This window comes from Pleurodeles waltl, chromosome 6, assembly GCF_031143425.1.
Source record: "Pleurodeles waltl isolate 20211129_DDA chromosome 6, aPleWal1.hap1.20221129, whole genome shotgun sequence".
In the NCBI taxonomy this organism is placed as follows: domain Eukaryota; kingdom Metazoa; phylum Chordata; class Amphibia; order Caudata; family Salamandridae; genus Pleurodeles; species Pleurodeles waltl.
The window spans coordinates 660,189,676-660,217,115 of record NC_090445.1 but is presented as its reverse complement, the minus strand read 5'-3'; the positions used below and the strand labels follow the sequence as shown (position 1 = coordinate 660,217,115).

Genomic DNA, 27,440 nt, shown 5'->3' with positions numbered 1-27,440 from the left:
GGGGTCGGTCACACTCTGCAGTGACCCACCTATCATAAGGGGCCAGAGACATCATCTACCTGTCCTAACCAGTCAGATGCTCCCAGGGGCCTCTGCACATCTTATTTCCAAGATTGCAGAATCAAATTGCCACCTGGCAGAGCTCTGTGCACCTCCCTAGGGGAAGAGCTGGACGGGGGTGGTCACTCCCCTGTCCTTTGTGTAGTTTCGCACCAGAGCACGAACCGCAGGTTCCTGAACTGGTGCAAACTGGATTATGCAATGAGGGCACCAAATGTGCCCTTCAAAGCAGTCTGGTGGCGCTCAGAGGCCACCCCACCCCAAGCCTTAGACACCTAATACAGAGGGAGAGGTGGTCACACCTCTCCCTTGCAGGAAATCCTTTGTTCTGCTCCTCTGGCCTGAGCCTGGCTCACCAGGATGAGTGCAGAACAGTGCCTGGGTTAGCAGTGGCGTGGGCTGGCAGCTAGACCCTGTAAGGCTGCACAGGCAGAACTGGGGGATCACATAGGGAGCCCCCAGAACACATGGTATCATGCTACTAACACTGGAATCTGTATAGTTGTATGATTTCAACATGTTTGATACCAAACATGCCTAGGTTCGGAGCAGACATTATGTATATGGGCCACTCGTATTAACCAGTGTCCACTACATACCTTAAGATGGCTTTCCTGCACGTAGAGTCCAGGAATTGGACTGGGGTCTGCAGACCCTCACACTTAGATACATGCATCCTGCCCTTGTGGTGAAGGGCCTACCAGAGGGGTTACTTACAATGTCTAAGTGCAGTGGTCAGGTTTGGAAGTGAGTGTGCATCCATAAATTAAGTACGTTTAAAACATTGTTGATCCTCTTCTAGTGGTAAAAGGCATCCTGTCTGGAGTACAGCCAGCCTACCCGGGTAAACTACGCAATACCTTAAAGTCTCTAGTCTGAAAGGGGGGGGGAAAGACAGCATTCTCAGATGCGCTCGGTTGTGAAAAGAGGATGGAATGGTGCTATGCCAAACAGGTGCTGTAGATATCATCAGAATCAAAAGAAAAGTCAACCGATAAACAAGGAGTAAAGAAAAGTGACTGGGTTATCGCAGGCCATCTCAAAAGGAGCGGGACTCAAGGTGAAATTTCCTTTGTCAGAAAAAATCAGCGTTGTTACCGTTTGGAAAGAGAGAGTATATGGTGATACTCTCAGGATGCTTAGGAAAGGAGGGAAGCATCATGTAGGGAAAAAAATCTCCAATTTGAAGACCTTGGAGCAGGGTGAGTCTTTCCCTGGTAGGATAACCAGTATCTGTCTTGTTTGAAACTAGAATCACCAGAACTGGAGTAAGAACGTTATACAGGAAAAAACAAAAGCCTTCCATATTCTCACAAGGGAGTCCGTAGAGAGGATCAGCGTATCTGAACTCACAGAATAGCACTACCTCGAGCTATTTCAGGATACAAGAAACCTGTGAAAAGGCAAATTCGTGTGCTGGGATCAAAGAAATAGAAATTGAAATGATACAACTATCCGTATTCGCTCTTAAATGTCAGGGTCTCACTCTCATGGACTGAGTATGTCATGGGGAGTCAAGAAACTGGCTACACTCAGTTGAATGTGTCACAAAGAGGACTCAGGTTTCATCATACCGGAAACTAGCTACTCTCCACAGTTTGCATGAAGGGCAGCTTGCGAGGTCCACCAGCCTCCAGCTTAGAGCTTTCTGTAAGTGGCCTCTAACTCCAACACATAGACTGATTCAAAATGTCTGCCCGGAAACCAAAAAAAGACTGTCATACCAGGGGGTCATTTGTAGAGAGGAAATCCACTAGATCAGTGGTTCCCAACCTTTTGACTTATGTGGACCCCCACTTTATCATTACTGGAGCTCGGGGACCCCCACTGAATCTTTTTTGGAATCCGGGGACCCCCACAGAGTCATTACTGAAAGCTGGGGACCTAATCTGTTAATATTATTTAATTTTCTAAGGAGCCGCGGACCCCATGAGGAGGCTTAGCGAGCCACAGGGGTCCCCGGACCACAGGTTGGGAACCACTGCACTAGATAATGTTCATCCTAACCTCTGTTGATAGATCAGCGATGAGGAATCTATTCACCTTTGCAGAGATAGAACCATAAGAATTGAGCACCAGTGATGAAAGGAGGACTTAGAAATAGTGTGAAGCAACCCTGCTGACTTGCCGGTCTGGCCAACATTGAGAACCCCGTATCAGAGAAGAGATGTTCGTGTGGTATAAATATAACGATTGGGCTGACAGGGAGTCAAACTGAAATATAAGGACCTGTATGCTGTATGCAGCTAGGGAGAACCAGAGTATATTCTACTGACATGGAAGCAGGAGTCATGGTCCTAAAGGGGTACAAGCTGTCAGGACCCCATTTGTATGGTTGTGTCATTAGAATACAATGCTGAGGGAGGGGCTAAGAGGGCATCATGAACCTGTGCCATTGGTTGATTCCTGTCGAGTGAAGCTATGATGGCAAGGGAAACAATAGCCGGATATAGAAGAAGCAGACCTACGAATCAATGCATATCTTTCCTAGGTTTTCGTACAGGAGGTCTACAAGAGGGAAAAAAATCTTTCTATGGGTGACATCTAACAGATATTCTGTCACTGTTTTGCAGATGCACGTATGTGCGCGGCTGGTCGATCGGCCTCCAAAATAATCCGTTCTGCCAAATTATTGTTCAGGTATGTCGAAATGAAAAGTCTGTGTCCAGTCTGTGGCCGTTAATGTGCTGTCAAGTAAGGACACATCTTTGACGAACGAGTCATCGGGCAGCATACCGAAGGCCGTAGGGCAAGTCTCCGAGGGATAACCTCTGCCAGCTTGGGATTACTGGGGATCAGATCTGCAAGATGATGAAGAATAGATAGTGCAGATTGTTCGCTGCCTAGGAGACTCGCTGCTCCTTGGGCCCATCCTTGAAGGACTTCAAGGTCCTCCAGGTTATTTGTGTTAGGGGCAAGGACCTCCATCTCCAGTGTTTGCCACAGTGGGTTTTTAAAAAGGAGGTCCACTTGAGGTTGCTTATTACTTCAGCGGGAACGTCTGATGGAGGGCAGTCGGAGTGGAGGCTGGTATGAACGCCCTTATCTGAGCCGTTCCTATAGCAGACTTTGGCTTGGTCTGGGACAACAGGATGGAATGTCCAGTCCGTAGAGAGTCCTGTCAGGTTCAAAATTGGAAGAGATTGCGGGAGTTGGGAGGGGGCAGAAGGCATCAGAGGGGGACTGGTATTGCGGATCACAAAGATCCCGCTTACGATCAACGGTGAAATAGTTGACGGGGTCAGAGGGACGGGTGTCTTGGAGGCGACTAGAGTCTGTATCATGTCATCTGCTTGCTTGAGTTCCCCTTCGAGGACTTGGGATCTTTCTGGAGTTTCATGGAGGTCAGCCATAAGAGAATGTATTATGTTGAGTCACTGGTAAAGGTATATGAGCTAGGAGCAATTAGCGGCTTGAAGAAAAACTGGTAGGTGACTGGGGTGGTGGTAGGCAATCCTGAAAATTGCGGTAAACAGAGGCAGAACGTTGGGAGAGTCGGACCCTGAGCCAGTGACAAGCCCCTCGGGTGAAACCTGTATAGCTAATACACTTGCCCTGGTGTGCAGGAGTAGGTGAGATGATTGTTACTCCACCGCAAGCTTTGCCACGGGAGCTGAGCTCACACTTATGGAGCCACGCAGCGTCTCTCTCACTCACCTGCTACAGGACTGGACAAACCATTGTGCGTATTTACTTATGCAGGGGGGCAAGAGCAAAACAGGACAGAGAACTGTCTGCACCACAGCGCACTACCTCCCTTCCTATGGGCACCCCTTTCAAGTGCCACTGAAATACGGTCTTAAGTAATTATCAAGTTGTAAATGGAAACACCGCCATGCCATACGAGGATCTGAGCCTTCAACCTACGGAGTCGCACTTCATGCGCTTTATGTACAAACCACCAGTGACTCTTTTGTGTAAAATAACAGAAATAAATAAGGATAATAATAAAATTAATTCTACTTATCTTTGGCAAAGCAGCAAAGAAATAGGGTGTTTTTCTGTGCCACATTGGTTATGTACCCTATTATGTGATATGATTGGTGCTGTTGTTATGAGGTCACAATAAAAGTTATGGGTAATGTCATTTTCTCAAATTTTAATTTTGTTGGCTAGTGTGTTTTGGAGAATAATAAACAGCAAAGAAGGAGAAGCATAATCTGAAGCCTCAGATCCTGACTTAGAATCTCTGCACAGTGTACTTCATTTTAGTGCACTGTATTGAGAGGCAGCTTCCTATAATTTCCCATCGCCTATATACACAGGAAGTGACATCACTGGATTTCCCACCATAAATCTGAATAGGAAGTGATATCACTGGATTCCCCAGCATCAATTTGCACAGGAAGTGACATCACTGGTTTTTGACCTACAGTACCCCGCACTTCTCCTAAGACATAATTAATGGTGGGTGCAGCACGAATGCGCCTAGCATGCACTTTGCTGCCACACCAAAGGCAAGCCTGTCTGCACCTGGACTGCACCCAGACCCCTGGTTCTCCTCCCCACCCACCGATGCCCTGCTGCTCTCCTCTATGCACTTGCCACACTGCTGCCACACCACACAACATGGAAGAAGCATTCACAAATGTGCCTCCGGCAAGTTCTCATGCACTTTCCCACACCCTACATCCGCTCACTCTCACAAACCAACCAGATAGAGCAGACAAAACGCCACGCTTACAGGCATGCTCCTCAAAACCCACTTGCTTTCCAAACACACCACAGAGATATGAGACCTACTGCACAACTACATTCCAAACCTACTCTTTATCACGGAAACATGGCTAAACCCAACCTCAGCACCGGATATTGGTACAGCCATCCCCACCTCCGACAAGATCGTTAGGCAAGACCGTTAGCACAAGCCCAGAGGTGGGGTTGCCATAATTTTCAAGGATACCATCAGCTGAAACATCTATATGGACACCACCACCGCCAGCTACATGTAACACCTCATGTTCAAGATGCGCATTACTGCCAACTTCTCTGTGGGTGGAATCATCATCAACAGACTACCAGGGCCCCACACCTATTTCGCTAGTGACATCACCGACTTTGTCACACCCCTTGTCATCCTTGCCAGCACCTTCATCTTCCGAGACCTTAACTTTCACCTAGCAGACCACACCGATGCAAACTCTACAGCCCTTTTTGAAAATCTCAGAAACCTTGGTCTCATCCAGCATGTTACCAAACACGTCTATTGGACCCGATTTTCTCCTCCATCATCAACACCACAGTCGACAAGCCAGCAACTATGACGTGAACAGCCAACACTGTCCTTGGTTTCAGCATACCCCTCCCACTCCATCACAGACCATCCAACACCGGAAACGCACGCCAAAGCAGCAAAAAGCATCTCAGAAGAGGAGTAGGAATTCTGCCCTCTCCAAGCACTGGCCAGAGCACACGAGTGACTTACTGTAAGCCATCAAAAACTTTGGCAGCTGATCAACCCATGTGCTGACACCCTGGCTCCCTTCAACTGCAACTCAACGGTAAGAGCCTGACCACACGCCAGCTGGTACACAGAGGAACTCAGGCTGATGAAATGTGACTGCAAGCAACTGGAGCTCAATTGAAGAACAAGTCAAGATACCGCAGATAGTCATCTTAAAATCAGCCATAAGATGCTACCACCAGCAGATACGTACTACCAAGTGCATATCTCATCCATGCCATCACTAACAGCAGCCAAGAAATCTCTGCCATTATTGATTTCACCATGTTCCCTGCTACCTCCAGCAACATCACGCCCTGCCAATACCTTTGCAACAAGCTCTTGGAATTCTTCTGTAACAAAATCATCTCCGGATACAGCAATGTTGACCGTCAGCCAGACTGTCGCAACTCACCTTCCCATTGCAGCCGATGAACAAACCCTGACATTGTGGCCTGCTGTCACCACCATCTAAATGGCTTCTACCATAAAGACAATCCACTTGGGGGCTCCATCTGACCCTTGCCTCCCACCATGCCTACATCAAAGGACTCCTACTGATCAGCAAAGCACTAACACCCATTCTCAAATCTTTCACTGACTCAGCCGCAGCTCGGGCACCTGGAAACATTCTACTGTCATGCCATTGTTGAAGAAACCATCCGCTGACCCAGCTACGCTTTCAGACCCATCTCCTGCTACCATATCTGGCAAAGGTTTTTCAGAAACTAATCAGCTGAAATATCACTGACCACCTCAACAACCACCACTTCCTCGGTGCCACACAGTCCGGATTCTGGCCTCTTGGCCTCCTGTATTCTGCTTGTGGACCACACCAGGTGGCACTCACGGGCTCTGTATTGGGATCTGAAGCCTGTGTGCTCAGGACCAAGGAACCTGTCAGACTGTATCGAGGTGTCAAAGGAGGTTGCAAAGAATCTGCAGTGGTGGCTGCTCGACTGCAGTTGGACCAGCTGCAGACCTCTCTACCGTCCTGACCCCACCCAGAATTAACAGTTGTGATGGATACATTGTTGCTGGGTTGGGAAGGTCACCTGGGAGAAGTGGGGATCAGAAGACTCTGGTCTCAGGGAAAGACTTGTCTCCACATCAACTTGCTATTCGCCTGTGTGGGAAGCTGGCTATCTATGTAGTGTACCAATATAAGAGGACAGTATGCAGATAATCCTTATTGGCTGACAGAGGTTAAAATAACCCTAAAAGCTCTCTTTTGTGGTAGTGTGGGCGAGCAGTTATGCTTATTAGAGGACAGTGTTAAACATTTTTTACTCACACACAAAGCCAGTAAGCGAAACACACACTCAGTAAAGAAATGCAATACTAGTTTATAAAACTAACACTTAATTTTATATGAATTTGGAGACCAAGATCATTAGAATCGGGTAAGTACTTTTCGAGAGAATATTTTGTTACACGTTTCAAAAGATGAGGCTGCAATTTCTGGAGTGGGTATCCTATAGGGAAAAAGACATATACTGTATTAAGATAAATGTTGTATGGTCAATACAAGGGGGAAGTAATCCTAGACTTCCACAATTGATTATTAATTTGACAATTATGTAGATCCAATCTTTATTGCGTTAGTTGTACTTTATTCCTTTTGATTTCTTTTACGCAAATTAAACCTGTATTACACATTATTCGTAGTTATAAATATTCCTCGTGGTAGTAGGTGTTCCTAATAATAAACACACAGTGAAAGTGAATATTGTGAAGTGGAGTGGTGGTGTTTATATCCAATATATACAGAAGGTGGTTATATATAGACTTCCAACGGCTCTGTCAATCCAGGAAGCCTTGAAGTCACAGATTTTTTTACAATTTCAATCCACATTCAATTTCATGTTGACGTTTCGACCCCATGTATAGATATAAATCAATAATGGGTCATCATCAGGACTAGGGATACTTTCTATTCAGTAGCACCTAAGGCTTCCAGAAATTACTTATGGTCAGTAACATCTTCATGATCAATGATTCAATCAACGATGTGGTGAAGCCTATTCTATGGCTGTCTATCCAAGGTGTGCAGTACTCCGTTGGTTTCTGTCAGCATGGTATAGTCACAAGAGAGCCGTGCATTAATGATGGCTGGAAAGGTGCGCAGAATTTACTTTAATATTCTGTTTATGTGAAATTTCATATAGGGTTTTTCTGTCTCCCATTTTTGTTTTAGCTCCATAGCTCTGTGTAAACTCTTACAGTATGGAATCAACACTGACGATAAGCGTTTACAAGACATCAAGGTGAAGGGAGAAGAGCTGTTTAATATGGAGGAGGGAATACGCACACGTTCTAAAACTGCCAAAAGTAAGTGCTTCTTTTGAGTTACTGGTCACAGTCTGGCACAGGTAAATAATTAATAAATATTCTTGCAAGACATGGGCTTCTAGAAATTCAAGAGATTAAGTGGTTTAAACATTCTACTGTAGAGTCTTCTGTTTGGATCCTTCAAAATAAATCAGCTGTCACTATTACTTGTCAATATGGATCTTCCTTGATGGCGGATTATCATGTCACCATGTGATTTTAGAAACAATTAAGGTTTGAATATCTACTCGACTACTCGCATTGGCGAGTCTTATTTGATCAGGTCGAGCTATTTTAATACTTACTCCTGCCTTGTGGCGAGTTGACACTGAACAGGTGTTCTGTTCAGTTGAAAAATGGAGGGGCAATAAAAGATACCTTTAAATCTTGTTCTTATGTCACATTTGCTCTGTGTTCACAGACAGAGGTCAAAAGTCACTTTTTGTTGCAATTAATTTTCCTTCTGATTGCAGAGTTCCAGGACTTTGTGAGGTGAACTGTGTGACCTGCTGCTTAGAATGTAAAATAAAATAATATAGGATGTCAGGTTTTTCCTAACACACAACATTTAAATGACTAAGTCAACTGTGCAAACATTTCAAAATGTATTTCAGTAGTTGTGAAAGCCCTTTTTCATATTTGTGTGATAAAAAATATTTTAATAGGATGAAAACACATCAGAATACCTTCTATGTTGATGTGCAAAGGATATGTTTTCTGAAACCCAATTTTCACAGATTAATTAATACACTGTATACTTTTATTAGTAAAGCTGCAAGTTAGTGGAGAGGTTTTTGGACATTTCTTGGAAAGTTACTTTGTGTAGATGACAATGTTACCACTTCAATGTTTAGTAACATATTGCAATGTTAGTAAACTAAAAGAAGTCCTAGGTTATGTGGGCTAGACTTCATGGGTATGTGGGCTTGAGTCTTGTGATGCATGCAGCAAACTTTAGTCTACTTAATCAAACAAAAGAGTTGTTTTTGTACTGCAGAAATGCTGAGCTCACACATTTGAAGGTGCTATCATATGTGAGAATTAAGAAAAAGGTGACTCTGTAAACTATTTGCCTAGGATCACACAATTTGAGACCTGTTTTCGGGTCAAGTACATTACAGTTAAGTCAAGTAGATTATTTAAGTTACTGGACCTGCAGGTCTAATAACATTTTAATGCTTTTTCGAGCCCTGAACAATGTGTATTGTAGAGAACCAGTATTACCAAGTAATTGGTATTTACATTCTGTGACTGGCTTATTTTTTGGTATTGTCGAACCCTTAATTGCATGTTTGAATCAATTCTAATATAGCTACTATTTACCCTTACAAATGGAACAAGGAATTCCTTCTGTGCTCTTGCTGGTTGAGTTTACTGTTACACTATTTGTGTGTATTACCATGGAAAACCCCTTCATTGGAGTATTCATCTCCATCCCCGTAGAACAACACTATCATAGTATACTTGATGATTTGCCTAACATAATCTTAAAACTGGACACTAGTCTTGAAGTACTGATGCATCAGCCATGCATCTGATATATTTTCTAAATTTATTACAAAATGGAGCAAATCTTAGTTGAGTTATTTTTTGTAAGTCAGGCATCTTACATGATGGGCTTGAGCTAGGCTTCAAGAGCACCAAGATTGCATTCTGTGCCTTAAATTTCCAGGTATAAATTTCTGTTTTTTTTTATGACTTTTTATCTAATATCGAGTCAGCCATTGGCAGGCTCTTTGTTTGAGACATACATAACTCTTGTAATTCTTTCTGAATATATATTAATTGTAATGCCTGGGACATTTAATAATATATCCCCTAATATACTGTTTTGTGGTGCAGCCATTACAGCTGTGTGTTGTCAACAAGGAAAAATTGGCATAAGCATTCTGCCACAGAAGAGGAGTTGGAAGGTCCCATATCCACTGCAGATAGTGCTATGGCAAGTTCAATACAGACCTTAAAAGTAATTGCAGAGTTGAGTTGAAGGACCGTTTGGTGATCCCTTTCCAAGCAGTGACGTTTGTCTGCCAATAGAAGCATTAAACTGGGTGGCAGGATACCACTGACAAGTGCTTCATTCAGATATCATTGCAGAACAGTTTTTAACTTTCAATACCCAAATGGCATGGGCTATGCTCTAAATCAACTGTCTTTCCTCATAGCTGGGCATTTCGTGGGAGGGTAGGGGGTGTATTGGGCCTTCCTTCCCATTACGATCACTTTGAATTATTTTATCTCAGTTTTCTGCCTGCAGGCTCATGTCGCTGGAACCAATAGGATTTTTAACATTAAGGACATTCACCACCCCTCCCACCCCCACACCACAACTTTACCATGGCCTTTTCGAAAGCATGGGATTGTGTTTGGTGATATCTTATGTCCAGGTTGACATCCTTGTTATTGTTAATTGGCATCTGATAGTCTTGTAGCTGCTGATTATTTACCTTAGAATTATTCCCGGGTGCCAGACTGGATCTAGAAGTTTTTCGTGAACAGTACCCCCTTGCACGTAGGTGGCATACTTTGGCTGTGCATGGCGTCCTTGCAAGAAGTGAAGTGCATGGTGCCTGTATAGGCACCACCCCAGTGTTCTGACGTATGTTCTTTTCTTTCTGCACCATATAAAGCTGATCTGAGAGATCAGCCCCCAGTAATTTTTTGACAGTCTTTTCGAATTTGTTGATGTTTTTTTAAGCTTACCGTCTGGTGTGGCACTGATGTCAATAAGGAAGGCTTAAATCTGATAGAGACTCATAGCCATGGATTCAATACCTTTGAATTCTCTCCAGGCATCGGACTGTATCCGAAATATTTTTTGTGTGGTACCCCTGCGACATCCACGACCACACCAGAAGTGACTTCTGCTTCACCTATATAGGTGCCACTTTGGTGTGCTGATGTCAGTTCTTTTCTTTCTACCCAGCCAGTGCAGATCTGGAGAGAGCTACTACTGTCACTTTTTGACATGATTTTTTTAGACGATTTCTAAATTTTTTCTGAAGGTTTCCCCCTGGTTTGTTAGGTAAAGATTTAATCGAGGAAAACTGGTTTAAAACCCTATGGTGCCTGTCTCCGCACCATTTCTGTGATGGGCCCACACCTTGTATGCCTGTGGTGTCTGGAGCACGACCACAACTCCAAGTTGTGCTCCCACTGCCAGGTCATGGTGCTGAAGGCTTTGTGGAGCAGTCCCTGAAGCTACTTGCGGTCCAGCAGGTGACTCCGTGTAGATCTCGATTTCGGTTGAGAGGGACGTCCCAGGATCGTTTCAGAAGTCCCAATTCCTCTTCGTCCCATTCAAATTAGTTGGGAAACTCAGGTAAGAGGCACAAGAAACATAACAACTCAAAGCCTGCTTAGACTGCTCCTTGTCTATCGGCCGACGCAACGAAAAAACGGCATTCGAGGCATGGTTCTTCAGAGCCTATGCCAGGGCTGGCTCCTGCGCCTCTCCAACTTTTCAGGAGCCGGAGTGACCCCTCCTCCAGTTAAATAATTTTATGAGGCCATGTTTTTGAGCAGGTCTTCAGCGGAATCCGGGCTCCACGTTAACCTATTGGCACTTTGAGCAATCTGACTGGCATTGAAAGCATTTCTACTCTTTATCAAGGGAAGGCTAGTTTAGGTGTTCATGGAAAACACTACTGCCATTTGGTACGGCAACAAACTGGGCAGGGTGGGGTTGTGGAAACCTTGTCAGGAGGTACTGCATTTCAGGATATGGCTGGAATGTCAGGGCATTTCCCTGGTGGTTGAACACCTGGCGGGCTCTCTGAACAGCGAACAAACTTAGACTAAGATGTCCAGTGGATCACAAATGGCATCTCCGTCCGGAGGTGGTATAAGGTCACTTTCAGCAGTGGTGAGAGCCATGGTTAGATCTGTTCACCACCACTGCTGCGAACGTGCACTGTCAGCACTTCTGCATTCAGGAGTCTCAAAGGCGGCTCTCGCTCGGAGATGCTTTTTTTCTTGAGTAGAGCTCTGGCTCCTATATGCCTTTCTGTCCAGACCACTTCTGTCCAGAGTTACTAAGATCAGGAGCGACCCGACCCAAGTCATCCTTATGGCTCTGGGCTGGGCCCGAAGAGTTTGGTATCCCAAACTGTTGATCAAGGCGATCGATCCTACAATCAGACTGCCCCTTTGGGAGGACCTTCTGTTGCTGCAGCAGCGGAGGGTTTTTCACCCAAACTTGTCAACTCTCCGCCTTCATGTTTCGATAATGAGAAGCAACAGTTGACAGCGTTACACCTTACTTCTGAAGTCTGTAATGTCATCTTGACAGCTAGGAATCCCTCCACCTGGATAGTATATGCCTGCCTTTGTTGCATGTTTGTGACATGGTGTGCAGAAAAACAGGTTTGACACCCTTTTTGCCCCTTTCTCAGGTTCTTCTGCTTTATCTCTCTTGCCCAGCAGGGCTTTGTTTTGGGCACCTTAAAAGGCTATCTTTCTACCATCTCGACATTTCTGGGGTTGCCTGATCAGCAATCACTGTTCATGTCCTCTGTTGTATATATGTTTCTGAAAGGTCTCTAACACTTGTTCCTTAATTTACCATTCATTGTGCCGCAGTGGGACCCAAATTTAGTTCTGACTTTCCTGATATGGACTCTTTTCAAGCCACTCCAAAACTGTTCTTGCAGACTTCTAAATATAAAGAGAGCTCTCTAGTGGCAATAACATCTTTCTGAAGATTCAGTGAGGTCCAGGCTTTGACATCTAAGCCAACATGCCTCAACATCTTCCCAGACCAGCTGGTCCTGTGTACTAGAGCAGTGGTTCCCAACCTTTTGATTTCTGTGGACCCCCACTTTAACATTAATGGAACCCAGGGACCCCCACTGAATCATCATGGAAATCCGGGGACCCCGCCTGAGTCATTACTGGAAGCTGGGGACCTAATTTGTCAATATTTGTTAATGTTTTTTAATTTTCTAGGTTCTCGGGGACCCCCTGAGAAGGCTTCGCGGACCCCCAGGGGTCCCCCGACCACAGTTTGGGAACCACTGTACTAGAGCTTCCTTCCTACAGAAGGTGGTCACTCTTTCATGTAGGCCAGTCCAACACCCTGCCGGTCTTTTACGCTCTGCCTCATCCCTCTAAAGAAGGAGTGACTTCACTTGCTGGGCCTATAAAGAGCGTTGTCCTTCTACCTTGACCATACAAAAGAGTTCCAAGTTGATGAACACCTCTTTGTGGGGTATGTTGGAGCCCAGAGGGGAAGGCGGTACAAAAATGGTCCATCACTACGCATTGGCCAAAATGCAACCTCTGATGATTCTCATTCCACGATGGCCAAGATTGCATCCACTGCATTAGAACATGGAATTCCAGTCCTGGACATCTCCCAGACAGCAACATGGACATCTCTGTACAAGTTTACCAAGCGCTACTGCCTGGACAGTCAGGTCCGTAAGGATGGGTACTTTGCATGTTCAGTTGTGGAGGACATTTTAGTGTGAAATAGTTTCGCAGACCCATCACCAGGGAGGTTTTGCTTGGGTAACTATTCTTAGGTAAGGTATCTGTGGCTAGAAGGATCTATCAGATGAACAAGTTATTTACTGCCGCAGATTCCATACAGACCCGCCCATCCTCCCCGCTCTGCGAACACATTTCTAGGGACAAAGCTGTTGCCTTACTTTACCATATCATTGGCATTGTTTTTCATGGCTCTGCATTCCTGGTGTGATAAGCCATGTAAAGAAACTGACATCTGCACACTGGGGTTTTGCCTGTATAGGCACCATGCATGTAATTTCTGGTGTGGACGCCGCCGCCACTGGAACTGAACACTGCTACCTACCGGTACACAGAGGTACTGCTCATGAAAATGTTCCAGATCCAGTCTGATACCTGAGGATAATTCTAAGGTAAGGAATCTATGGTTAAATAGTCTCTACCAGATAAGGCATTACCATAGGTAAGTAACTTGTTAATTTGTACCCATATTCTACTATATTGTAATACCTGAAGAATAGATCCAATAAAATCTTGTTAAAATAGAAATTGCATTAGTACCCTTTGCTGGAAACCAGAGAAAGACCTGCTGACAGAAGTTTGTCCTTTTGCTGTAGTCCTCGAGGTGCAAACTTATATCTGATATTCAGATCTGCATGACTGCAGAATCATTGTAATATGGGGGAGTAGCAGTAGTGAACTCATTGCAAGTTAATGTCCTTAAGACACTGCTCCCTCTCTACCAGTGTCCCTTCCATTTTAGGATGATGTTTCTGGCTTTAATTGTTTTTCAGCAGGAATTTTCTAGGAAAAAGGCACTTGTGCATGTCTCTAAAAATGAAAAAAACAAGTCCATCAAAGCATTAAAAAGATTTTAAAAAACTCTGCACCCAAAATGGTTTGAAATCTATATTGAAACAGGATACATTTTGGCATGGTGACCAGAGCTACCAGCTTTGGAACTGTAGACCCAGCTTAAAATTATGACCTCAGCTCTGTATCCAATGATTCTGGGCAAATCACTTAACTCTCCTCATGCTTTTAAAACAATGTGTAGCTGGGTTCTCTTGTGAAGTGCTCTATGGCCATCAGTCCACGTTTGCACTGTATAAAACTAAAAAATATTGTTCCTGAGAGGCTGTGTTCCTGTTTGAACTGTCATTAACTGGAGGCCTCATCTACAAGATGGTGACATTTTCAAGGGTTTATCTGAAAGAAGAGTTATTGCATTTTTCCTTGTGTAGTCGAATATCTCTAAGTCGATGTCACAGGTAAAAGCTATATCGGGTTTATATGCCCTCACATGTAATATATTGCTCTCTGCCTTAGGGCTGTAAGACCCGCTTGCTGGGTGACTTACATATATTACATGCAGTGTTAGGGGACGTGGCACACAGGCTGTGTGTCTTGTTGTGTTTTCACTTTTGTCTGCATCAAGACGCCTGCCATGTGCTTGGTAAGTGGTCTCTTAGGATGGCACAGTTTGTTCTGCAGCCCTTAGGGACCTTCAGTTCCTCAGGCCCTAGGTACCAAAGGTACCATTTACTAGGGACTTAAAGAGGGTACTAAAGGTTTTGCCAATTGAGGGAAACGACTGTGCAGTTTTATGGGAAAGAGATCTGGCACTGGGGACATGGTTAGCAGGAACCCAGTGCACTTTCATTCGAAATTACATTAGATATCAAGGAAAAGTCAGGGCTAACCATGCCAAAAAGAGTGCTTTCCTACATTCAACCCGTCCCCCCCCCCCCCCCCCCCCACCACCACTCCTGGCAGTTTCCGCCAACCATCATCCTGTCTCGGGACCTCTGGACCCAGCTCTCCAACTATTTCAGCTACAAGATTAGCAAAGTATAAACAAGTTCAGCTTCCAACCGGATTAAGCCACCATCGCAGCTCTTCAGCCTGACCACATGATCCACCCAATATCAATATCATGACCTTCGGGACCATCATCACCATTCTCGATTCCTAACAGATCCCTGCCCACACTTCATTTTCACCAGAGGATTAGACCCCCATCTGCACAACCCTGACTCCAATACTCCATCAGCTCAGCTACTTTCCTGGACTACTAGAAACCCGTCACAGCACTCCCCCACCCCATCATGAAGAAACCCTCAGGAGATCCTGAGATGCTGGCCTTCCTTATTCAACACGTCCAACTTCGTAGTCACAGTCAAAGACATCATCTGTTACCTTTTGCATCTTCAGAAGTCTGGTCTATTGTATCTCTCTTTAAGTCTCTACTTAGCTGCTGATGCAGCATCTCTGCAGAACAGGTTGATTATAGGCACCACCCCGGTGCGCTGACATCAGTTGATTTCTTTCCACACCAGCGTACACGCAGATCCGGTGAGTTACCTCTACAGTCGCTTTTTGACTGGCCTTTTGACTCCTTTTTGAGGTTTTTGACTTCCCCATGCCTCAAGTAATGTCATCCATTAAGTCTGGCTTCAAGCCCTGCTACTCCTTTCACCACATATTGTTGGCAAGGGATCCGCACCTCATGTGCCTGTGGTGTTTAGAGCGCAACCACGACCTGAAGTTTTGCTCCAACTGCCGGGCTAAGAACCCGAAGGCTTTGAGTGTGTAGTCCCTAGAGCTACTCGTGGTCCGGCTCCGCATCACCCCCAGTCTTGGTTGAGAGGAAGGTCGTGAGACAACTTGCAGAGCCATCACCACTCATCCCATTCTAAATCGTTTGGACATTTGGGTAGCACAACAAGAAGTAGAAGAAGCACAAGCGCTCTTCGACTTCACCCTGAGGGTCGGACGACACGATGTGGGAGGAACGTCCTCGCTCTAGGCCTCCGTCTTTGGAGCCTACTCCTGGGTCGGCTCTGCACCTCCCAGAGTTTCTGGGAGCCAGAGCCCCCCACCCAATTGAAGGTATTTTGAGGCCATGTGCCTCATCTTTGGGCAGTCCACCACTATTGGAGAGCCTTCAGGCCCTGCAGGGTTGGCAGGGGCCGCATCAGGTTCCTCACTAACACCTTTGCCCTAGTCTCTGAGGGACACCCAGGTATCCGCTTCCAGAACCAAACCAGCACCAGTCGTACCACTGTGACTTTCCCCGATGAAGTTTCTGGCGGCAACAGTTCTGACGCCACCCGGGCTTGCGGACGGCATAGATCCTATACTCGTTGCCAACTCTGACACAGAGCAGATGCTGTGTCGCTTGATGGTGTTTCTGTCTTCGGCGGGGGCTTTTGTCCCTAGGTCGGATCCTGACTCTTTTTCTTATGCGCACAAGCTCAGTTAGTGAATAGAGGGGTCACTGGACCCTTTAGAATACCAGCTTAAAGACCCCTGTAGACTGGGGTCAAGATATAGGTGAAGACAGCGATCTGGATACCGCCCCTGATACTGGCATGCTTTCTCCCCCTACCGTTGCTATGGAGGAGAGAGCCTCCTATTCCATGGTGGTACGGAGAGTGGTTGAGGTCTTCGGTGGCTTTCAGGACTAACCTCCTGACTGAGGTGCTTCAGCCTGGGGCTTCCATGTCAGGACCCCTTTTGCCCTTTAATGAAGTCCTCACTGATGTGCTGGGGACTTGGTCCAAACCCAGCAAAAGAGATCCTGTCAACAGGACAATAGCCTGCTGCTATAGGCCTGCACTTAACGACTTGGCTTTCCTGATCCAACACCTTTCTCCGGAGAGATTAGTCATTGAAGCCTCAACATTCCAACACGTTCCGTTCCGCTGCCCTGGATACCCGAGAGGCTGGATCATCTTGGGAAGACGTTTTTTTCTTCCTCTAGCCTGGCATTGCGGTCTATGAACACCACATGCCTTTTGGGCCTCTACGCCCATACTTTATTGGACACGATCGCACAAGTGCAGAGGAGGCCCGGGCCATTATCGCCCAAGCTATTGCTCATGGTAGCGACGCAGCTAAGATCACAATCAGATGTGGGCTGGATACAACAGACTCTCTAGGCAGATCGTTTGCTTCGACAGTGGTCTTGAGTTGCCATACCTGGTTACAGACATCTGCCTTTCCAGGGGATGTCCAATCCACTCTGGACATGCCATTTGATGGCGCCCGTCTCTTTGGAGACAAAGCAAACCTAGCTCTTGAGCACTTTAAGGAGTCCCAGGCTACTGCCTGGTCCCTTGGCCTCGCAACTGCCCCCGCCCCCTCAGTCTTTTCACCCCTTTCGTGGTGACAGAAGGGGAGCCCAGCCACATCCGTTCCCTGCCATCCCCCATGTCGCGCATGCTGGCCAGCCTCTGCATGGCTGGGAACGTGGGATCCGGCATCCCCATTGATCAGGGAGTCAGTGGTCTAGCCAGTCACACCTGACTTCCTCTCAGACACTCATCTGAGCTGTTCTGGACACAGTGCAGTTTCGGTCCTATCCTCCCGAGCGGTGAGTCCAGGATATTCAGGCTGTGAAACTGATGTTTCAGTCTCTGTCCTGGATTTCGGTGAGACTTACTTTGAGGCTGCTGGGCCTCATGGCCTCCTGTATCCTGCTGATATGGCATCAGGTGAATCTCTCCGACATGGTCCAGATCTCAGAGGGGACTGCGCAACATCTGCAGTGGTGGCTTTTGAACCGCAATTGGTTGAGGCAGAGTCCTTTCCCTTCCCCAACCAGACCTTACAGTAGTGACAGATGCGTCACTCCTGGGATGGGGCAGCCACACGGGAGAAGCATCTGGTGTCTGGTGGAGGCCAAGCTTCATATCAGTCTTTTAGAGCTCGTGACGATCAGGCTGGCATTGAAAGCATTCTTTCCCTCTCTCAAAGGGAAAGTGGTGCAGGTATTAATGGACAAAACCACCGCCATGTTGTACTGCAACAAGCAGGGCGGGGTGGGGTTGCGGTCCCTTTGTCAGGAGGCTCTGTACCTCTGGATATGGCTGCAACATCAGGGCATATACCTGGTGGGTTCTCTGAATGCCAGAGCAGACAAACTCAGCCGTCAATGCCTGGTCGATCATGAATGGCATCTCCATCAGGAGATTGCGCAAGGTCTCTTTCAACAGTGGGGAGAGCATTGGTTAGATATCTTTGCCTCTGCAGAGAACACGCAATGTCATCTGTTTGGCGCTTTGGAGATTCCAAGACTGCACTCGCTCGGCGACGCTTTTAGTCTTGCGCGGAACTCAGGCCTCCTTTATGCTTTTCCGACAATACCACTTCTGCACAGAGTTCTCAAGAACGACTGGACTCAAGTCATTCCTGTGGCTCTGGACTGGGCACGAAGAAATTGGTATCCTGAGCTCTTGACCATGGCCATCGATCCTCTGATTAGACTGCCCCTTCGGGAGGATCGTCTGTCACAGCAGCAGGGATCAATTCTCCATCTGAACCTGTCCAGTCATCGCCGCCTTGCGTGGCGATTGAGCAGTCTGTAATGTTATCTTGGCAGCCAGGCATCCTCCCACTAAAACAGGATATGCCTGTTGATGGAACAAATTGGTGGCATGGTGTAGAGACAAGTCTGTTGGCCCCCTGTTCACTCCTCTTTCTGAGGTTATTTTGTTTATTCTTTCTGTGGCCTAGCAGGGCTCTGATCTCGGCACCCTCCAGTGTTATTTGTCTGCCATCTCGGCTTTCCTCATATTGCCTGACCAACCCTCTTTTTTTTATTTTTTATTCTTCAATGATTGGAAGATTTCTTAAGGGACTTAACAATGTCTTTCCTTCTTTCCCGTTCAGAATGCCCCTGTGGGACTTGAACGTAGTTCTTACTTTTCTGATGTGTGCTCCTTTTGAGACAATTCACAACTGCCCACTTTGCAGTCTTCCTTGTAGCTAGCATCTCTGCCTGCAGTGTGAGAGTGCGGTAGGCTCTTTCTTCAGAGCCACCTTTCATCTCCATCCACCCTGACAAGGTGGTGCTTCATACCAGGGCTTCCTTTCTACCTAATGTGGTTATGCCCTTTCATGTAGGCCAATCCATCAGTTTGCCTACTTTTTACACGCCCCCACATCCTTCTATAGAAGAGGAGAGACTCCACCGTCTGGACCCAAAAAGAGCACTGTCATTCTATCTTGATCATACCAAAGAGTTTTGGGTAGATGATCAGCTCTTTGAAGGTTATGGGGGTGCAAAGAAAGGTCTAGCAGTGCAGAAGAGAACCATCTCTAGATGGGACGTTCTCTGCGTTAAAATGTGCTATACATTGGCTAAAAAGCAACCCCCAGAGGGTTTGCATGCTCACTGTACCAGAGCAACAACTGCCACCACTGCGTTAGCTAACTGAGTTCCAATCCTGGAAATGTGCCAGGCAGAAAGATGGACATCCGTGCACATGTTTACCAAAGGGACAGGTACTTTGCCTGTTTGGTCCTGCAGGACTTCCTAGTATGATCTTGGTTCGCAGACCCTCCTCCGGGGATGGTATTACTTGGGTATCTATGTAATCTGCAACTAGAAGTCTCTTTGAGATGAACAAGTTACTTACCTTCAGTAACACATTATCTGGTAGAGACATATTCTAGTTGCAGATTTCTTACCGGCCCACCCATCCTCCCCCCTCTGCAGACTGACTACTAGGGACAGAGACTCCCCTTTCAGGGCCCTAGTTTTGGAGCACCAGGGTCCGTGTTCTTCATGGCTCTGCGCTTCTGGTATAGAAAGTTGTGAAAAGAAACTGATGTCAGCGCACAGGGGCGGTGCCTATATATGACCTGTGACGTCATATCTAGCGACCACGACGGACGTGGAGTTGACGGACACCACCTAAAGGCACGCAGGGTTACTGCTCAAAGAAAAATCTCTGGATCCAGACCGACACCTGGAGGAAACTCTAAGGTAAGGAATCTGCAACTAGAATATGTCTCTACCAGATAATTTGTTACCGAAGGTAAGTAACTTGTTCATTTGAACTGCAAATCAATGCAGTACATAAAAATACATAAACCAGCATTCTAACAAGCAAAATAAATGATGGAATACTTTATTAAATTCAAAAACAAATATGAAATTATTTTTAATTTTAATGGGAAGTTTACTGCTTTTCTAAGTTCAGTTGAGGCCACCCAACAAACATACTATATTTTGCATTGCTCCCACAAATCTAACTGAGCATGCCAACTTATTTTTTAGTACCCACTTTCAAATTTCTTCACATTTACAGAATGTTTTTAATTTTCAATTGTATTTTTTAAATGTATGTGCACTTTATTAAATAACTCTAGAGTAGGTGTTGCAGAGCACGAGGGGTCCCTGGACCACGGTAAGGACCACTGACCAAGATGATTCATATTTTCACATTCTCATCCATCCTTCCACAGGAGATACCTGTGTGTCATGAAAGAATGAAATGAGAGAACACTACTATTGAAAGGTGTATTGCGGTACGTCTGCTCATCTCATTTTGACTAAGTGCACATCACCAGTAGCAGTACACCTGATGGGGCAAGGTTTGCCAGTATAGCATTGTAGCCACTATGATCTTCTGTTTAACCTTTGTATGGAGACTCTCGATTTACTCCCAGCTCCATTCTCTTCCTCCACCAATATGCTTATGACACACAGCCTTAGGACAAATTGTCATTTGTGGTGTGTATCCAACACGTACATGGTTTTTGCACATTTCCATCTTCAATTAAACTTGTCAAAAGCTAAATTCAACTCAGTGGCTCATTATTCCACTGGTGAGCAAAGGTTTACTCACATCACCCCAACACTCTTGAATCTTCACTGGCTACCCCTCCTCACCCAAATCAAACTAAAGTCGATCTGCATCATTCATAAAACCCAAAAGATGCAGAAACTGGTATACCAAGCTTAAAATTGCTCCCCTGCCAGCTGCCTGCATGACATGCAGCACCAACCTAATAACCAATAAAATACACAAATCAATAAGTCTGAATTAAAAAGCAAACCTTTAATTCTTCATTTTTTTCCCTTTATTAGTCCTCATTCTTAACCTATTCCTCATCCCTTTCCTCTGCTATTTTGGATTCTGATTTGCCACTTTTCCCTTTTGTGGTTTGTTTTTCAACTTAGCTGCTCTTTCCTAAATATCCAGAATATTGCTTCTCCTACATATTTGATTCTTCATTACATACTATCTAGAATTCATTATTTTAGTGCCTACCCACATTCTTTCCCCAGTGCATACCACACTTAACCTCTTCCCCTCCTCCACATTGTTCATTTGCTTTTGGAAATGACTGTGTGCTTCCTACTTTAGGCTCGCATCGGCTTGAATCTGTGGCTGTACTATGTGAATCATTCTGTTGCCTCTCAGTGCTATGTCCTTGGTAAATAATAGCAAAAAATAAAATACATAAAATAAGTATTTACATTGCTACTGTAGAAGGGGAAGTCAGTGGAAAAAAGGTACAAGCTGATGTTTATCACTCACATTCATTTTCGAAGAACTGTAAGCCAGAAAAATCAAAGCACTCTTAAGCTGCATTTGCTGCTCCCGGAGTGGCACATTTACATGAGAATTCAAGAACTGCAACATGATGACAGAGCAACATGTCAACAAGCACGGGGGCTGCATTGTCAGCCAGACCGCAACTGAAAGCTGCATTACAGTGGTGGCATTGTAGTGGCAGTATCTTTCCAGGACAGATGCTGTCTGTATTCTTAATATTCATCACTTTGTATGCCTCACTGATAGAATTAAGTGGTAATATCAATTTTTGATGGATACATCTCCAAGCTGACTCCTCATTGTATGAGTACACTCTTTCGAGGGTTCGGACTGATCCTAATGACTTTACTGAGCAATGACTCCCCAGCACTGTTTAGTGCCATTTGACACAAGCTGTAACTCTGCCTATGGACATCACATCATCAAAGTAAACTAGGCACCGACCAGTGTAAATCAGTTCCTGTTTTTTCTGCACCTCATCTACATGGTTCATAATTATATTGTGTGCGTCACCGACAAATCCTTCCACTTCCATCTGTCCATGTCAAATGTGTCATCAAAAGGCATCCATTTTTATGGGCGAGCGCAAAGCGCTCCGTCCATTCTGTAATCTCTCTTTGGGCTTCAAACCACGCCCATGTCACGTCAGTCACTTACATTGATTTGTGGGCTTGTCTTTTAAAATCCGCTTGTTTTCATTTGTGAAAGGCATGCATACGTCATGCCTTTTCTGGTGTTCAGCCCACCTACACAGCACCGGAAAACGACGAAAAACATACGAGGCTCGATGTTTTCAGCCTGGGGTCCAGACTACTTTAGCTGTATATTTTCCATGCAGGGTGATTGCGCTGCATTTTACATAGTGTGATCGTGCTGCATTTTTTTTTTTTTTTACAGCGCTAATAGCTCTAACTTGAGCAAATGCGAGAACCGTTGCATTGGAAATGCTTGTTTAACCTTGCAGATTGCTACAAGATTATCTCATTTTCGGACAGTTGGCACACGAGCAGTGCTTTGGCACCATGCTTGGATGAGGTCCACTGATTTTAGTAGATGTCCAGACATTCGTAAAAGAAATGCCATTCAATGGTGATCACCCCTTCAGTGAGTAGGTAGAGTCAGCCCTTGAACGGTGCAGAGAGCCACACCACAGCTTGCTCTTTTGGTCTCTCCACAACTGCCAGGCAGGTTCCTTAACAATTTTGTCCCCTTCATGGTTATGGCAGGGGTTTGGCATATAGATCACAATAGACACCACCACTAGCAAAAGAAGCCTCTCTGTCCTTTTGGGGTCAGGGCCATGGCTCCCAGAGACAACGTCCTGGACGTCAGAGACAAGAGACAGCTCTGTGTCCTGTCGCTTGAGGAGCTGCCATTTCAAAACCACTTTAGTCTGTGCTTTCTGGCACACAGCTACCCTGTAAGAGGCAGAATCCTCCATTTCCTCTAGAGTTGGCAATACATTACTTCCGACAAATGGGTCCACGGTTGTACAATGGGGTCACCTCCCATTTCCTTCTACCCTGCACATCTTCCACCCTCACCAGGGGCTGGCAGAGGACCACATGTCTGTATTTCAGAAGGAAGTGCAAGTATTTTTGGCCAAAGAAGCCATAGAGAGAGTTCCAGCCTCATAGCAATGAGTGTTACTCTTGCTACTTTCTTCAGCCAGAGACCTTTTCCCTATTTTAGATCTTTGCCCTATCAAATCCTTTGTGTGTGAGGATAAATTCAAGATGCTCATGCTAGCCCAGGTTGTCGGCTCTGGATCCTGGAAACCGAATGGTGGCTTTGTCCCTGCAGCATGCTTAGTTCTATTGTCTTGTCCTGCAGGCCCCCAGGCGTGATCTGTGCTTCACAGTGGGCCAGGAGCTTTTTCAGTTTGTGTTGCTCTCTTTTGGCCTCACCAGTGCCCCTCGTGATCACAGAAATTATGGTGGTGGTCCCAGCATACCTTTGAAGGGTGAGTGTTACAGCCTTCACCTACCTTGATGGCTTGCTGTTGAAGATGTGCTTGCCCCAGTCAGTTGTAAACCACCTTCAGATGACAGCAAATCTTCTGACCTCGTAAGTGGTCACTATCACGGTGCTGAAGTCACGCCTGACTCCTTTGCAGACACTCCCATTCATCTGAGCCATCCTGGATACCATGAGGTTTTGTGCCTTTACCCTGGAGAGGAGTCCAGGACATTTGGGCTATGATCCTGATTTATGTAGCCTCTGTCCTGGATTTCAGTTAAGGTGACTGTGAGATTACTGAAACTATTGGCCTCCTCATCCTGCTGGTCAACCATGCCGAGATGGCACATTTGGGCTTTGCCTTGAAATCTGAAATTACATTTGGTGCAGCCCCAGGGGATCAGATTCCATTCAGGTTTCAGGGGATACTGAAGAAGATCTCCAGCGGTGGCTACTTGACTATGATTCAGATAGCAGAGGATCCTTTTATTACCCCACTTTAAGCTGATGGCGGTGAAAGATGAATCACTGCGAGGTTGGGAAAGTCATCTGGGAGAGGTGGAAAGTAAGCTTTGTTCTCTGGCGGAAACTTGAGTACACATCAGTTTGTTGGTGTTGAAAGCGATCTGCTGGACATTGAATGCCTTCTTGCCAACCGGCAGAGAGGCTGGTACAGATTCTCAAGGACAACACTTCTGCCGTATGGTACTGCATTAACCTGGACAAGCTGTGTTTTTTAGTTCTGTGCCAGAAATTCTTCTCCTGGAACTGGCTGGATCGTTAAAGCATTTCTCTGGGCGTGAAAAACCTGGCAGGATCTATAAATGCCAGAGCGGGCAAACTCAGCCACTGACACTTAGCAGCTTATTAATGGTAGTTGCACCGGGAAGTGGTGCAGGGGGGCATCATACAGCAATTCAGAGTATCCTGGCTAGAGCGCTTTGCCACCACCAAGAATACCCAATGTCAAAATTTTTGCGGAGTTCCCAAGAACGCTTTCTCTTGGAGACTCATTTCCCCTAGAGTGGATCTCTAGATTCTTGTATTCCTTCCTATCCATGTCCTTTCTGGAGTTCTGAAGAAAACCAGCAACAACCAGACCCCAGTTATCTTAGTGGCTCCACATTGGTCCAGGATTGTGTGGTATCTGGAACTCTCGGGAAGGAATGCCTGTCCTCTGATCAAGCTGCAACACAGCAGCGACTTGCACTCGAGCCTGCACATCATTCACCTCCATCCATGGATATTAAGTGGTAGTAGTTGATTCCATATTGTCTCTAACCCAAGGTGGTTGTTATTTTGACAGTTAGATGCCCTTCCACAAAGTCAATGTATGGCGGACCCTTTCACAGACCTACCACCTTGGTATTAAGTGCTTTGGATCTGTTCTCCAGGGGAGAAATCTTTGATTAGAAATATATACATCAGAACAAGTTACTTACCTTTGGTAATGCTATTTCTAGTGGATACTGTATCTAACTGCTGATTCCTCGCTGCCTCCCGCCTACCCATTCTGTGGAATAGACTCTTACATCTAAAAAGGTCCTCACCCATAGAAATCTGCACACTGGTCATTCCAATTTGCTGATACACTGTGTCTGAAGTTGTGAAGAGTGAAATGACTTGGGTGCGGAGCTGCAAAGCCGAACCTACTGGTGTGCAAGTGTACTGCCTTAGAGTTTTTCCTGGATCTAGTCTGACATCAGGAGAATATTCACAAGGTGAGGAATCTGAGGTAATATAGAGTATCCACCAGAAATAGCATTACTGAGTTTTGCAGATCCTGTGGCAGGAGTCTTGGCAGGTCTTGAAGTTGCTGGACCTTAAAAGGGGTTCCCTAACAGCCAATCATTTGCTTCACAGACTACCTCAGCAGATTTTATATGGCAGATCTGGAATGGCATCTTTATCTGCTGAGGGCTTAAGGTGGTTTCGTCTGTTGAAATGTTCCTTAGTTGTATCTTCTACCTGCTTGAAACATGCACTAGCACAATTAATTGTGCACTGGATTTTCTGTCAAGAGGCTCCTTGGTAGGCACACTTTGCCCTCCACAGGACTGTACACCGTCCCACCTCTGCCATGCTTGCCCAAATTTCTGAACATCAGAAAAGGCTGAGCTTTGGAGCATTATAGTAGAGCTGAATTGTTCCAGGAGAGTGTGGTACTCTGGTTTAATAAGCATGAGCACTTGCTGTCTAATCAGTCTACCTCTTTTGGAGGACCTCTTGTCTCAGCAATGTGGCAGGGTCCTGCACTTAAGTCCCCACAGTTCACAGCTCCATGCCTGGGGTTTTAGTGGTGCTAACTGAGGGGGTTTGATTCACCTGCCGTAATGGATGTTATTCTTGCTCTTTGGCGCCGATATACCAAGTCTATTTACTTTGGTGGGACAAGTTTTACAAGACTGTAAAGTTGATCCTCTTTAGACAAAACTTTTAAATCTCTTATGGTTTGGCCCAGCAAGGCTTTGCTGTAGGTAATGCTAAAGTTTAAAGCCCTTTCAGGTTTTCTATGTTTTCCTGACCAACCTTAGTTATTTGAGTATCCTGTGGTGTTTAGGTTTTTTTAAAGGGACTCCTTTTTATTTTTCCCGTTCACCTTTTATGATGACCTCAGTGGGACTTTAATTTGGTCCTCAAGTTTCTGATGTGCATGCCATTCAAACCTATTTAAGTTGGCAACTTAGATTGTTGACCATTTAAAGGGTATTCCTCGTTGCAATTACTTCTGCATGCCTTGACAGTGAGCTACAAGTGCTGTTGTGCAACCTCCTTGTACCACCTTTTTCCCAGACAAATTGGTGCTACAGATCCGCACTTCCCTTCTTTCGAAAGTGGTGTTATCCTCCCACATGAGACAACCCTGCTCACTTGCTGACTTTTATTATTTTTCTTTACCCCTCTATAGAGGAAGAGAGGCTCCGCCGGTTGACCTGAAAAGAGCTCTTAGCTTTTACATTGATTGGATGAAAGAGCCCTGGTGGTTGATCAGATTTTATTGGCTTTACTGGTGCTAAAACAGAAAAACTGACCTGTGCTAAAAATCATCCTTTGCCGTGGTCACAAATGAGCATACTAAGATCCTTCAGGCCCATTCCCGCAGAGCCAAGGCTACGACTGTGTTGGCAAGAGGTGTTCCTGTGTTTAACAACTTCAAGGCTGTCATAGGGGCATAATTGCACACCTTCACCAGGTTTTAGTGTCTTGACAAGTCAACAGGGATGGCTTTTTCACAGTTCAACCATGCAGGCCTTCCTGTTGCAGAGCTCACTTCTCAGGGCCTCCACCTTTTGGAGAGGTACGGCTTTGCTATCTAGTCAAAGGCAAGAGGAGAAACCTATGCAATTCCCAGTATCTGTCTGAAAAATAAGTTCCCTTACCTTTAGTAATGCTGTTTTTAATGGATACTCCATGTATAGTCATAAGCGCAGAATAGTCTCGCCCACGTGCAGGGACCCCAAAGCACTTCTTCAAAAAATCTTCTTAAATGGAAGTTTTTGGCTTTCGTCAGGAAAGCCTGTAAAGACACTTAAGAAGTGGACAGATAATGCAGCCTATATACAGGGAGTGCAGAATTATTAGGCAAGTTGTATTTTTGAGGATTAATATTATTATTGAACAACAACCATGTTCTCAATGAACCCAAAAAACTCATTAATATCAAAGCTGAATATTTTTGGAAGTAGTTTTTAGTTTGTTTTTAGTTTTAGCTATGTTAGGGGGATATCTGTGTGTGCAGGTGACTATTACTGTGCATAATTATTAGGCAACTTAACCAAAAAAAATATATACCCATTTCAATTATTTATTATTACCAGTGAAAC

The 27,440-nt window shown here is 45.4% G+C and overlaps 1 protein-coding gene across 1 annotated transcript in view; it reads left to right on the top strand.

Annotated features, from left to right (window-relative positions):
- IPO9 (importin 9) overlaps positions 1 to 27,440 on the top strand; it is a 567,644-nt gene that overhangs the window by 335,305 nt on the left and 204,899 nt on the right. Inside the window, exon 20 of the mRNA XM_069239031.1 lies at positions 7,701 to 7,834. Within this exon, the coding sequence (XP_069095132.1) occupies positions 7,701 to 7,834 (134 nt within the window). The remainder of the gene's footprint in view (positions 1 to 7,700; positions 7,835 to 27,440) is intronic.